Below are 13,633 nucleotides of genomic sequence, written 5' to 3'. Positions count from 1 at the left end.
CTTCATGCCAACTATTGCCCATAAACAATAACTAAGCCTCTCAAAGATAAGACAGGTGCAAACCACTCTGAAACACAAATTTCAAATTCACTCTACCAAAATATTCCAGGAGGAGATTGGAGGTAAAATTTGAGGTAATGCTTTGCAACCCCACCTTTTTTTTGACAGACAGACCACATTCCTCTAGAAGATACTTTACAGGCTGCCTTTGCCTTCAGCTTGACCCAGCCAGAGGCCAGGTAGCTATATTAGAATAAGGCTTAGCCTGATCAGAACTGTTTTGCTTATAAGCAAGATTTAATTAGCTTTGGCTCCACCATGTTATTCATAGCCAAATGGCTTCCAGTTTTAAGCTGGATCACACATCTTTATATGCTTTAGCACAGTGTTGTATCTGTCTGTAAGATATTGCATTTGTTTTGGATCAGGTGGGAATGAGCATGGAAACAGATACAACTTGTGCATTAAGCAGTGTGTAACCAGTCTTCCTCCAAGCTCTGATTGCTATAGTGAAAGGCATGGGTGGGACATGCATCTTCAAACCTAAAGACTTCCAAAATGCACTGTGAAATAAAACTGGTTTCAGTCTTGCAGGAGACATGTAATGTAATACTACATTTTAAAAGAAGACAGATACGCAGCTGTTCTTTCCAGTGGTGCCACTAGATGAGGAGGGTTAATACTCTCTATATATGTATTATATAGGGTATATATATATTTTATACCTTAACATATGCCTTGGTGACATAAGGATTATGTTCATTGTTAACTATCCAAATAGAGCAGGGAATACAACCAGCCTTAATTATCTCCTTTCATCCCAATTTCTTCCATGCTACGCTTCTTTATCCGAAAACTGAATATTCCCTTCTAACAGTAGTGGCTTTCACAAGTCCCTTAGACTTAGAATATTTTGGGAGCTAATCATAGAATCACCATAAAATTTAGGCTGAAAGGAACCCCTGGAGGTCATCTAGTTCAAACCCTGTGCAGAGCAAGAACAGTTAAAGTTAGGTTGCTCAGGTTATTATCCAGTGCAGTTTCAAATGTCTTTTAATATTAAGGCTCGGTATGAAATTCGTATTTCTCTGCAATAAGAGAGATGAAAAATTTCTTAGACAATATAAAATAGTAACCAATGACAGAACATAGCACCAAGGCACCAAGTGAATGAAACTATCAAAGTGTATTTTCAGCTGAATCCATATTTCTTCTGTGAAACTCTTCCATCATTAATCCAGAACATAGGCTGGGATAAATGCATATTCTTTTTCTTCTCCATCATTTTCTTTGCAGAACCAAGGAAACATCAGATCATTTCCTACTGTTAATTTCTTTTTTTCCCTCTTAACAGCTGGATAATCAACATATATGGTATTTAATCACAGCCCCCAATTTTTTGAAAGATAGTTTCTTCCACCCTATTTTGTGAATTGCTCCAAAAAGAAACACATACTGACATATGACAAGATGAACACAATGATTGGATTTATCCTTTAGAGAAATAAAGATTAATCTTGGAGAAAATGATAACAATCACTACACAACTCAGTCAAGCCTTGTTTATGAAAGCAGACACACTTTGTTTCCTGTCATGATACCCACTTGTCACCCTAAAATTCCAAAATACTATTAAAGGATCATGCTCATCTTCACCAAGTTTTCAGCATTGTGTACATCAACATAATTATGTCTCTCAAGCTTTAGCCTGTGAAATGATCTTAATAAAAATATACAGAGGATCTCTAACATATAATCTTGTTTTTGTACATGTTGTCTAAAATGTATTTATGTCTTAAAGAAAATAACTCTGTATGCCAAAAGTAGGAAGAACTACTTTGTTATCCTATGTGAGATCAACACTAGATTTTGCTGCACCTAGCTGCAAGCAAAAATCTTTCAAAGGTAACAGTTACAAGAACAGGTGAAAGTAAAATACCCTGATCAAGAAGCTAAATCCCAAAGAGAATTTATCCTCAGAAGATACAATAGGAAGCATATGAACAGCAAGCTAAGCACAGTTAGATCAGGCACCATGAAAATACAGTCTCATTATCCCCATATAAAAATTCCCATGTGCAAATATATTCATTTCAATAAAAAAGGCACCCAGACAAAGAACAGAAAAAAACCCCAAAATGTAAGGAGAGTTAGTCAGCTTGCCAGCAACGGAAGAGTTTGATTATTGCCTCTCTAATAAGCCAAAACTTGTGTTTCTGTCCCTCCTTTCTTCCTGTGTGTATATTCTCTCATTTTCTATTTAAGAATCAAAGGCAGGTGCATATGAGGCAGGTACAACTTTTTCATTCTACATTTTCTCCTGTGAAAAAGCAAGAACATGAATTCCTACACAGGAAAGCAGTATGAGGAATGACTTCAGAAAACCAGCAGTGTATTTAAAGCATTACTGAATGAAACAAACTTCATTTATGCAGATCTATCAGACAGAGAGCAGCAGCACGTGGGAAAAGAAGATTAGGTGTGCTTTCTCTTTCCTTACACACTGTACATCTGTGTTGTCAACCACAAGTTAGGTGACAGCTTTAAGTGTTACTATCCCCTTGTTTCCCTTAATCAAAAATAAAAGATTAGACAGTTGCAGGAACTATGATGAAGATGAAGAAAGAAAACTTTCTGATGTTTGGAACATGACTGTCATATTATAAATGTTATCATACTTTTTCCCTTCAGAAATGTTGTCTTAGACCACATCCTTAAAACACCCTATTAAAAAAGTACTATTTTTTTCATGGGCGAACATGTAATTTATGAAAGTTTTAAATTGTAGAAATTAGGCCCTTTTTTTCCTTTTTTTAAAAACTGCTCTATCGAAGTTTTGCTATGCAAACCTCACAATGTATCTACAAGTTCTCATACTTCAAATACTTTATGGAATTAATGATGGTAGAATATGGCATAAAAATAATGTGAGCAGCATTTACTTCATTTGTGCAGCACTGACCGAGGTTCCCTGCCTCCTCTAGTCACATTTAATCATGCATTCTTCACATACTTCTAACATATAATAACCCTTTTAATAGGATTCTGCAATCACTGGCAGTAAAATATGATCATCTTATTTGTTTTGTTCACATGAAGAATATCCTGTCTCTATTAAAAGTTTTCTCAGCATCAAGATATGATCTTTTCCTATTGTATGTCACAAGAGAATGTCATGTGTAGTACTAAATGACAGCATGTTCCCATTTTTTATCTTTAGGCATGATTATACACGCCTAAAACATGACACTTTCAAGAAATCCCATTATTTAATATTCAGAATTAATAAAAATCAGTAAGAAAAAATTGTGGATACTAGGCTTCACAAGACTAAAAACAAGGCCACTTCAGTAACATTTGAAAAATGAAATTAGCACTGGATTTTTGCAGATGACCCCCTGTGGCATCACAGCAACAAAGTTATGAAAAGCTTCACACAACTAAAAGGGCCTCTGAGGGCTCTGCTTACTGATCTCTGGTAGAAAAGGTCACAGGCTATGTTGGAGGGATTTTCAGTAGGGCTAAAAGGCAGGAAACAGTTGGAAGGAATGAAGAAATACTTCACAGGCAGTTATAAAAATTTTATAGGGCTTGCATGTGAAGCTGTGTAACTGATCTGTTTGTAAAACTGTCCAAGACATAAGCTCAGTAAAACTGCATTATTCTATAGCGTTTGCATTTTAGAATGATCATTAGTTACTCAGTAAGATACATATAAGCAGTACTTCATTTAGCTTGCTAAAGAAGGAAATGAAGCACTTAAACATAAACTCACGAAGTTATTATTCAACAAGAGAGAAAGCAGGGGTTAAATGCATTAACAAACCAGAAAATATTTATTACTGATCAAAACTATGCTCTCCTTCCAGGGACTTGAATCAGGCACCTCCCCTTTAAGAAAGAATATTGCTTCTAATTTTCTTATTACTCTTATGGTGGCACTTTGGGATTTAGAGGAATACTTCTATATATTTATAAAAATAATTGAGAAAATATTCAACATTTTGGAACAGTGGTTAAATTGTGAATTAAGTGTTCACTTGGCTCATGTTTCCATTAATCTCTCCTCTAAGATCACACTGGCTTGCAGTGGCATTTTGTAACATTCATCTGAGTATCTCATTTTCTCCTTTTCCCTGTCAAAGCTTTTGCATTTTCTGAGTAGTAGCATTGCACTGCATACACTGATGTTTCACAGATGAAAAAAATAGGCATAAATAATTCTTTATACTGCTTTTTTTTTCACAAATGTAGCTACCAGTTCAAAATGATAAACTGACTACAGAAAAATGTGTTTGACAAGCACATGATTTGGAGCTCCTGACAGCAGTCTCCCACAGCAGGCTGGTGGTAATCATTCACTTTTCATCACTGTCTCATTCTATGCTTAGTATGAGAGCTTCAGTACCCTTTTCTAGCTGCACATCCTACATAAAATCTGAAGTTATGATCTCCTCCAGCCTCACTGATACTTTTCCTTCGTATCAGAAAGACAGCACTAAAAATTATACCAGTAAGAAGACAACTCCAGCAGCAGGCAAAGCAGGCAGGCAGTAGCCCCGGGCATCTGACAGCTGTTTTTTCTATATCAGAAAAGAGATGGTCTGGCTGTGCTTGCCCACCAGCGCTCTTCCACCAGCTTAATTTCTGATTAAACTCTGCTAAGCCCACTTAGTTGCCTCTGCCACCAATCAATAAAAGCAATATCGCTACTGCCAAGAAAACCTGGTTTGCCTCTAACAGAAAAACTAAACTATGGAAGAAAGCATGTCCCATTCCATAGGCAGCTTTCACCATCTTCTTACTGTTTGCTCGTAATTTGCTAATTTCATGCTTGTCTAATTTAATATCCTCCCCATTGCCTCAAACGACATCTCTATCTGTGCTCAAGAGCTGTGTCTCTAAATGCTCATAATCATACGGCATGCCAATGTCTCCTAATCACTCTTGCCAGAAATGGAAAACAGTACAAATCAGAGGAGCACAAGAACTAGATACTTTTCAGAGCACTAAAATCCTTGCCCCTTTAAGTTACACTGTTTTACAGGACAGCAGGTCAACAGCACCAGTAACTCCCATTCCTGTGCCTCCAGAGTACAGTTCAGGGCGCCTCTCAAAAATCCACCTTCTAAAGATGCATAATTTTTTCCAAACAAATCCATGTAAGTTTGTACAACATCACTTAGATGGAATATCCCATAATCTGTCTTTCATATTCAATCAACTCATACCTTTTGAGCCTGAAGTTCATGAAATCAGTTTACAAGCTTGGAGCAGGTCCCAACATTACACCTTTTCCTAGAAACATTTCAGTTGTTCTTGTATTGACTCCATCTTTCCTGGAACTTCCCTTTCCCAAAGCTTCTACTTTTACAAGTAGGAAAATCAATTAATCTGTTAGTAACTTTTACTTGATGCATCTATACACTTCTGATTGATTCTACAACCTTTACCTTAACCTGCAGTATGAAGTAAGCAAGCCATGAAGTGATTGTGAACCATCCCTCTCATATTTTGTTCACCATATCTGGAAATAGCTAGGGAAAACAAAACCCTTAACATCCACAGACTGTTCTCTGAAAGGAAGATAAACATGCCCAAAATTCAAAAACTTGTGCATTCTAGGTAATTTAAATACTCACACCAATGATATCAGAGGTTAACCAAGTGTTTAAAACAGACCCTAACAAGTTCAAGGGTGAGGAAAAAGAGCAATACACCATTAGAAGAAACAAAAACCTTGGCTGTGTCAGCAGGCAAAGGCTGTAGGCACATGTTGCAGGGAACAATATGAGAGCAACTCTGAGTTTGAAGTCAAAGGACAGTTTGGAGATGTGCCCTCCATGAATAAGCCTTGTGGGTCTCAGGGGACCCTGAGCCACCAGAAAACATCCCAAAAGGTCAAAAAATAAGCAGATGATGTTGAATACCCACTTACGACCTTGCTTCAATGTGTAAATCTGTGTGTCTTTTGCATTATCGTTCCTTTTAGAAGGCCCTCACGTAGTACATGGAAATGATAAGAATAAGCATTCCCATATCCTGGAGAAGGAACACAGCCAGGGACCATGACAAATGAATTTCACATCTTGTCCCACATACTTAAGTGTTCTGCAAAGCTGTTGGAATATGCTGCTGGCTAACTTGCCAAGGAAATTTGCTGCAGCTAGAAGAAAGTCCACCAAATTATATCTTCTTCTACTCCCAACCATAGAAGAGACAGATAAAATTGTGCTTCTAATTTTGCCTAAAAACATTCAGTCTTTGTGGTCCAAATGGAATAGAAACTACCATCCCAATTCCATAGAAGATATTTTATGAGATATTGTAACAACAGTAACTTTCAAATTGTCTTTCACAAGGCACACTGTGGTGCCAGTAAAACCCCAACATTCTGCCTGGAAAGTTGTCTACAAAAGATTCCAAATGACATTTTAACAGAGTGAAAAGTGTCTGAAGACAGCATGTAGGTCAAACAAATCAACCAATTTAATTTCTTACTCTCTGCTACACTAACTGGTTCAACTACAGACGGCATGATGTTATCCCCCTCCAAGTCAGTTTGCTAACCGCCCCATCAAAAATTAATTGAAAGAAGTGGATCCTATAATTTAAAATGAAATAGGCTCAGCAGGTGATCAAGCTTTGTCAAGACTGATTACTGAGTATTGATTTCCCTGATATCATTGGTGTGAGTTGTACAAGTTGCACTCCACAAGGCCACCTGCACATTAACCTAGAATACATAAAATCACCTCAGGCTAACATCTATCAAGAGGTTTGTATTTTTGGAGGATGCAGTCTCTAGTTCTTTTCCTCACCCATACATTCAATGGCTTTCATTTGGATAGCATCCACACTTTGTACTTACTTTACCCTAAATAACTAGTATTTGTATTTTAACTTTTCAGAGAGAATTCAAGATAACTACTTAGGAAAAAAATCACACAACCTAGCACTAAGCTAATTGTAAAAACTGTAAGGAAAATCAGACAAGTTCTCCCATGACAGAAAAGAGATACTGATGCAGCAAGAGCAGAGTGGCTTACTGTGGCCTGGAAGCTTCTGCTTGGTCCGTCTGAAGCTTCTCGCCCCCTTCCACTTCCATGGTGCAGTAGACAATCCGATTGGGAGCGACTGACTTTAAACCTTGTACCTCCATTATAACAATCTGAGGAAAAAAAGCAAATAGTTTATCCTTCAGAAAAAATTACACAGCACAGTTACTGCAATACTAAGTTCCATGAACGTAAAAAAATAGAAAAGAAAAGGAAAAATCCCCGAAGTCCCAAAGTCCACTCACTCAAGTCTTAACAGACAGAGGAGAGTTTTGATTTTATCTTCTTTTTCCACTTTCAACAACATCTGGAAGGAACTGAAAATTTTGTGCTTGTTTTCGCCTGGACAGTGACCAAAAACTCACTCCAATCATAATTTAAATGCCAATAGTAGAATTTGAGGCTAATGTCTGAATATAATTCTAAATCTTTATACATGAGAAAATGTATCTTTTAATCAGTCATCTAAGGGAATATTTATAGAAGAAATAGGTTACTAAGTCTGATGGTAAACAAGTAAGTACACTGACCATATCTAGAAAGGCAAATTATGGTGCTGTGTCCCTGGAGGTTGCAACCCTTGAACCTCAGAAGGGATTTTTTGCTGTGCTGAGCAAGAGGCAGGTCAGAGCACTGGTATCAGCTCCTGTAATTTTTTGACCTCACTATGCACATCTTTTCCTTCTCCCAGTGCAGTACTTGCAGTCAGGTTCAGTATGCATATGGGGAAGGGGGAGAAGAGAAAAAGAAAAAGCCACCGCTACCAGCTGTGCCCCGAAAGTTTTCCTCATAGGGGAAATTACGAGCTTGGCAGATCCTATAGATTTTCACCTCCTCTAGACTACTCTGCATTAGCTCAGAAAAGCCAAATGCAGCTCTACTTTAAATGCTCTCTGCCTTTTATAAATCTTGTCACAGTGTGAACTTACTGGAATTTTTGCATTTCAGATGTTTCTAATTTAGAAGACTTGAGAAGACAGTCAGGTTCCCCTGCTCTCTTTGGAAAAGCTGCTTTTCTTGCCAGTTCCATTTGGGCCCATGCAAAGAAACTGGGAAAAATGTACTCTATCAGAAAGAGATGCTGTCCTCAACTGAACCTTACATGTAAACCAATATTTGTTTAATTTGTTTAAAAGTGCCAGAAGTAATGACTACTTTTGCTCTCATTAGAGGATGTTGGTTTCTTAGGTTAGCAAGCAACTACTAAAATATGTTGCTATTAAACTTCTTTGCACATGTGCCACTTTGTTCCAAGTACTTTAAAACTTCTAGAACCTCAGTAATAGTTGTATGTTTTGCAAAATTGCTGGTTTGTAAATATTACAGTGAGATGACAGCCACTGATCATTTATACCATTTTTATATTACCAATAAATTATCAACATTGCCTATTATGCTTTATAAATAATAACAGCATTTCAGGGAGAATGATCAAGTTATCCCTCTTTTCCATCTATTGTTGTCCAGGAATTCAAGCAGTTAGATCGCTGAGAGACAACACTAAAGATCCTTCTAGGTAATATCGCCTACATGATCTTTCCACATATAAAATGTATGACCTTGCTGAATACTGACTTCATGTTTATTCATTTTTATGTTGGTACCCCTTTTCCTGAGTTTCTAACTTAATTGCACAGCACATTTTTCTCTGGTAGCAATTCTGGATTCCAGCAATGGAAAAAAGTTGCATTTCATTCTTTCCAAAGAAACTGTCACTAGCAGATGTACTAGCTCATTAGCTGATAAACAGCTTCCTAAATGCTTGTCTATTTTTGAAACTGCCTAACAGCTGAAGAGTATGAATAAGTCTTCTCCTACTACTATGGTTTTGATTTTTTTTCTAGATTGCTACAAACAGGATTTTAAGGAAACATCTAACTTATAAAAACAGTGGTTGTTGCTTGCAGTGATGCTCAGGGATCTCTCTGACCTTAGTCAGCAAGGTCTGCTCCCATTAGAACACTTAATATTACTAGCAAGTTTTACTGTTTATAATAACAACGTGCAGTGACAGCAAGAACTCTGGCCACTTTACCTCCATCTAGAAATTTTGGGGTTCTTCCACTCTGTCCTACATGATGTAGATTTCCTATTCATTCATGTGCCAGTTCAGCAGCCCTCAATGGGGATTTTGGTGGTTACCCTACAACTGAGTCCCCACACAAGATGTGACATAGATATGTTTATATGTCATTCAAAAAATGTGAAATTGTGTACATTTGACCTCATATTTTCAAAAAAGGAAGTACTCTGTCTTCAAGGAAATGCAACAGCATTTCTTAGTTGGCCATTTGCATAGAAAAAGACCACATCTTCCATATTTCAGTCTTCATTAATATCAATTCTCCTGTTTCCTTTTGCCCTTATATCTTCTGAGATTTTGCTTCCCAAGAGCAAAACATACTGTTTGACAAGAGAATCACCTTATGTGGTTACTACCATGTTTAAAATGAAAATCTGCCCTACTAAGAACTATCACATGTAGAGTAATACTTTAATTCTTGCCTTGCACAGGATGAACTGTAGATTACTTATCTTGCAGTAATCTCTTTATCACTGATGGCAAAAAAGAAAAAAAAAAAAACCTTAGTTCATCAGACCTAACAGTCTGCATTTCTGATGGAAGAGGAGAGGGGTATAAACAAAGCAAAACTGCTATGAATTTACCAGAAATTATATCTCCCATCATTTTTTGTTTCATGATTGTTTCAAACTTTTACTGTGCTTTTCCTCTAAATGTCACATCATTTCTAGTGTGTAAGAGTTCTCTCTAGAGGGACAGAGAAGCCTTTTCTTCCTCTTACATCTATCACCAAGCACACTTTCTTGAAGACCAGAAATATTATTGCCAAAATTTTTAAGGTACTTTTTAGATTCTTCAGAACTCCTCTTGCAAATGCTATTTATGGACCATTCCAAGCTTGGTATTCCCCTCGAGGCAGACATGACACATGTGATGAAGACACACAGGATTCAGCACAGGAGTTATAAATCATCTTCTCATGTACTTCAATGCTAAGGCCTGCACTCCAGTTTTACGTGCTTGATGAACTAATACTTTTTGGCATACAGAATGATGGATCTTACTACTCTTTGAAAGGGCTTTTACATTATTAGTTAGCAATATTAAAATTGTATATAGTGGGATAAGTAATTTCTCTGTTAGACAAAGAATTGAAACTTTTTCATTGTCCATATTTGATGTTTTTAATTATACATCTTTAATGATGACATGGGAAAAAAATTATCTGACTTTTCAACACATAAAAAACCTGATGCTCGTTTCACTTCAGAAAAAAACAATGTTTAAAAGATATGCAATTTTTATTTATTTTAAAGTCTTTAACAACTGAGATATTTATTGTGTAACATTATCTGCTGTCTTAAATAAGCTAAAGCCACTTCAATTGCATAACACAGGTGTGGCACCTTCTGACCAACAAATACACAATGCACATTGTGATAATGTTTTGATTCTATTATTATTGAAAGAGAGATAAGCATTTCTTGGTATCCACATTTGTAGAACTGGACCTGAGTTATGATGCTGGAAGTCTTCAAGGCAAGGCTGGATGGGGCTTTAACCAATCATGTGTAGTGGAAGGTGCCCATGGCAGGGGGGCTGGAACCAGATGATCTTTAAGGTCCCTTCCAACCCAAACCATTCTATATTCTGTATTGTCATCAGAATTGTTTAAAAAACCAAATGTATTTTTGGCTTCCTCATGAAGTCAGTTGAGCTCTGTATGGATTAGGACTGCATCCCTACAGGCCAGACTTCCTGCATAATCCCAGAAACACAAGATAGCTTCTTGAGGAAAATGCAGAAATTTATAAAAAACTGCTATGATCATCAGTAAAGAAAAATCACTGTGTTTTCTCTAAATGCTTCCAGTGAGAAAATGTTACTTGTTTATAAAATTCTGTAAATGCATTCCTGATAACAACAGTGTTTCATTATTACATTTAAAATTATACTTAGCTATATAATGAACTGGAATTCATTTAAAGTTACATTTGTGTGGGAGATTCAACTTCCCACACTGCTGTGTTGGCCCAAATGCAACTACTGCTGCAAGAGGAAAATGTGCTGTACAGCTGTATTCTAAATCCTAATTACCGAAGATACAAAGCATAATTTACTTCTTTACCATAACATTTTAAAATTACCAAGAAAGGACTAATAACAAAAAAATATCAAGGCAAATATTCTATCAATTTAAACCATCAACAAGTGAAATCTGTGATTACCTCTAATGTGAAGGAGAGAACCACATCAGACTTTGACAGCTGAACTTCATTTTCATCTCCTATGTCCAAGAACGCAGAATTCTGTGATCGCTTTAACTTCTGCAGTTTGAATTCTGGCCCACCTTTAGACACTGGCAGACTTTCCAAATTTGCCATCAGCAAATTCACCGAAGACCGCAACTCTTCTATGTACATGTTCTCCATTTCCCTTGCTACAAATTTTGGGAATTTTCTTTCCTTGGAAAATATATTTTAAAAGTTAGGGAGGAAAAAAATTTCCTACATTATACATCATGTTAATTTACTGACTTGGTTTCAGTTAAGGGACAATAAACATAAATAAAAGTCATAATTTCAGTGTCTATCTATTTTTATGTCTTCAAAACAGTAATGGAAAGGCTAATCCTGACCCATAAATGCAGTAATTTTGAAAAGAAGAAATAAAGTACAAATGGAACCTTGCACACTTCCCTGAATCATTTAACCATAAACCCAAGTTGAAGATCCACACATTAAGTATTTCCAATTACAGGTGTTTTAAGCATAGTAACTAATAATATACCTTTAATGCTACCTTCAATATTTTATAAACTGACATTTATAAAATGACCTGTCCACTAATAGCTTTGTTACTTCTTCCATGTTACCAAAAAAAAGTCATGTTTCTAGTATGAAGCTAATAAACTACAATCATGACAAGAAATTGCTATCATTGTTTAGCTTTATTTTTAAAAATGGGTCATTCATTTTGAAAGTAATGTTTAATTACTATGCACTGGTTTGTTTTAAATAGTAATCTCTCCCTTAAACATTAGAGATAGCAAAAAAATCAATTTTTTCCTCTGTAGAAGCTAGACAATATTATTTAAATATTGTGTTTATAACTATAAACACAAAAAAGAAACATATGTAGACGTATAGTGCATCTATGAACACATACAGAGTCAATTTTATGCACAGTTTCTCCAAATATTGAATACTGGATGCTTGGGAGAGTGTCATTCAAGATTAAACAAAAATGCAAATTAATCTAAAATATATGTTTTACATATAAATGAGAAACAAACACCACTCCCAATGTACTGTCTGCAAAGACAGGCACCTTGCTCCTAAACCAGACAATTTTTATCATTATGTGTTATAAGGCCTATCATAAGATGTTTTATATCCTTTACAGTTGATTTTGTTTCAATAATAAAGACCAAGCAAGCTGACTGTGACCAAAAATTCCTGCAGCAAGTCGTGTGGACTGGCTCATCACAGCATGACAGAGCCAGTAAATTACATATTTAAAAATACCCTACAAATAAAAACAATTTATAGTTAGAGACTAAAAAATGCAGGCCAAGGTTGAAGGTTGCCTAGCAAAAAACCCCAAAGCCTTCGTAGTGTTTTTCAAACTGTACTAACTATATCCTGTGAGGATCGTTCAAATAATATGCCGACACAAAAGACAAATAAAACAGACTGTTGTTGTGTTGTTAAAAGATCTTTCCTCTTGTAAAGATGCTTTTTCCATCCAATATGAAAAATGAGGAAAATTGGACTTGCTGTTGATGGAAATGTAGGATCACACAGCATATGACTTTCCAAAACCAGGTTTTGCTTTCTCCCTACCCCAGTTGACAGACATTCTTCAGAGCAGAAAGAAATGTACCTGCCAGACTGTTCTCAAACAATCTTCTGCTTAATTTTAGAATCAGAAACAGGAAACACACATTATGGATCAACCCACTCAATATCAGATGAAGATATGTTTTTGGTACAGGAAAGCAAACACATACCCTTGCCATTTGTTCTGCCAGTTGTAGTCGTCCATCTAGTTCACGTCTTATCTGGGCTGCTTGCTCATCTCCATTATCCAACTTGGACAGAGAACAAAAATAAATCCAACTGTGAGAAACGCACTATATTTTAACTTTATAGCAAGCAATGTAGCTAAAAAACAAGAGAAATGAATTTTCATCCTAAAATCAGTGAAACACTAAGCAAATACACAGCTTTGAGGCTTACCAAGACGAAAGAAATATAATGGCCACCAGTTAGTCACAGCACTCAGGGTTTCTGAAGGGTAACCAGTGCTCCCTTGCAGTCATAATGCTCAGGCTACACAGAAGAGGTATTATTATTTCTCTATAAAAATAGCAGCTAAAATAATTTCTTCATGAAGCAGAAAACTGGAATGACAGACTGGCTTAGAAAAAGTTTGCAAGGAAATCTGCTCTTTGGTGCCATGAGTTCCTGTATAGGCATATATAGGTATAGGGAAAGAAAACTGTGTGACTGTGCCTTCTGAGAATGGTATTATTTCACTTGCAAAGCTC

At 36.3% G+C, this 13,633-nt stretch overlaps 1 protein-coding gene across 5 annotated transcripts in view; it reads right to left on the bottom strand.

Moving 5' to 3' along the window:
* Positions 1-13,633, bottom strand: part of CADPS2 (calcium dependent secretion activator 2) — a 292,353-nt gene that overhangs the window by 159,801 nt on the left and 118,919 nt on the right. For all 5 annotated transcript variants that reach the window (XM_068996437.1, XM_068996444.1, XM_068996463.1 and 2 more), the window contains exons 4-6: positions 13,094-13,174; positions 11,310-11,546; positions 7,050-7,171 (exon numbers count right to left, since the gene is read on the bottom strand). In XM_068996437.1, coding sequence (XP_068852538.1) covers positions 7,050-7,171; positions 11,310-11,546; positions 13,094-13,174 — 440 coding nt within the window. The remainder of the gene's footprint in view (positions 1-7,049; positions 7,172-11,309; positions 11,547-13,093; positions 13,175-13,633) is intronic.

Source organism: Aphelocoma coerulescens, chromosome 1A, assembly GCF_041296385.1.
Source record: "Aphelocoma coerulescens isolate FSJ_1873_10779 chromosome 1A, UR_Acoe_1.0, whole genome shotgun sequence".
NCBI lineage: Eukaryota > Metazoa > Chordata > Aves > Passeriformes > Corvidae > Aphelocoma > Aphelocoma coerulescens.
This window is presented reverse-complemented; position numbering and strand designations above follow the sequence as displayed.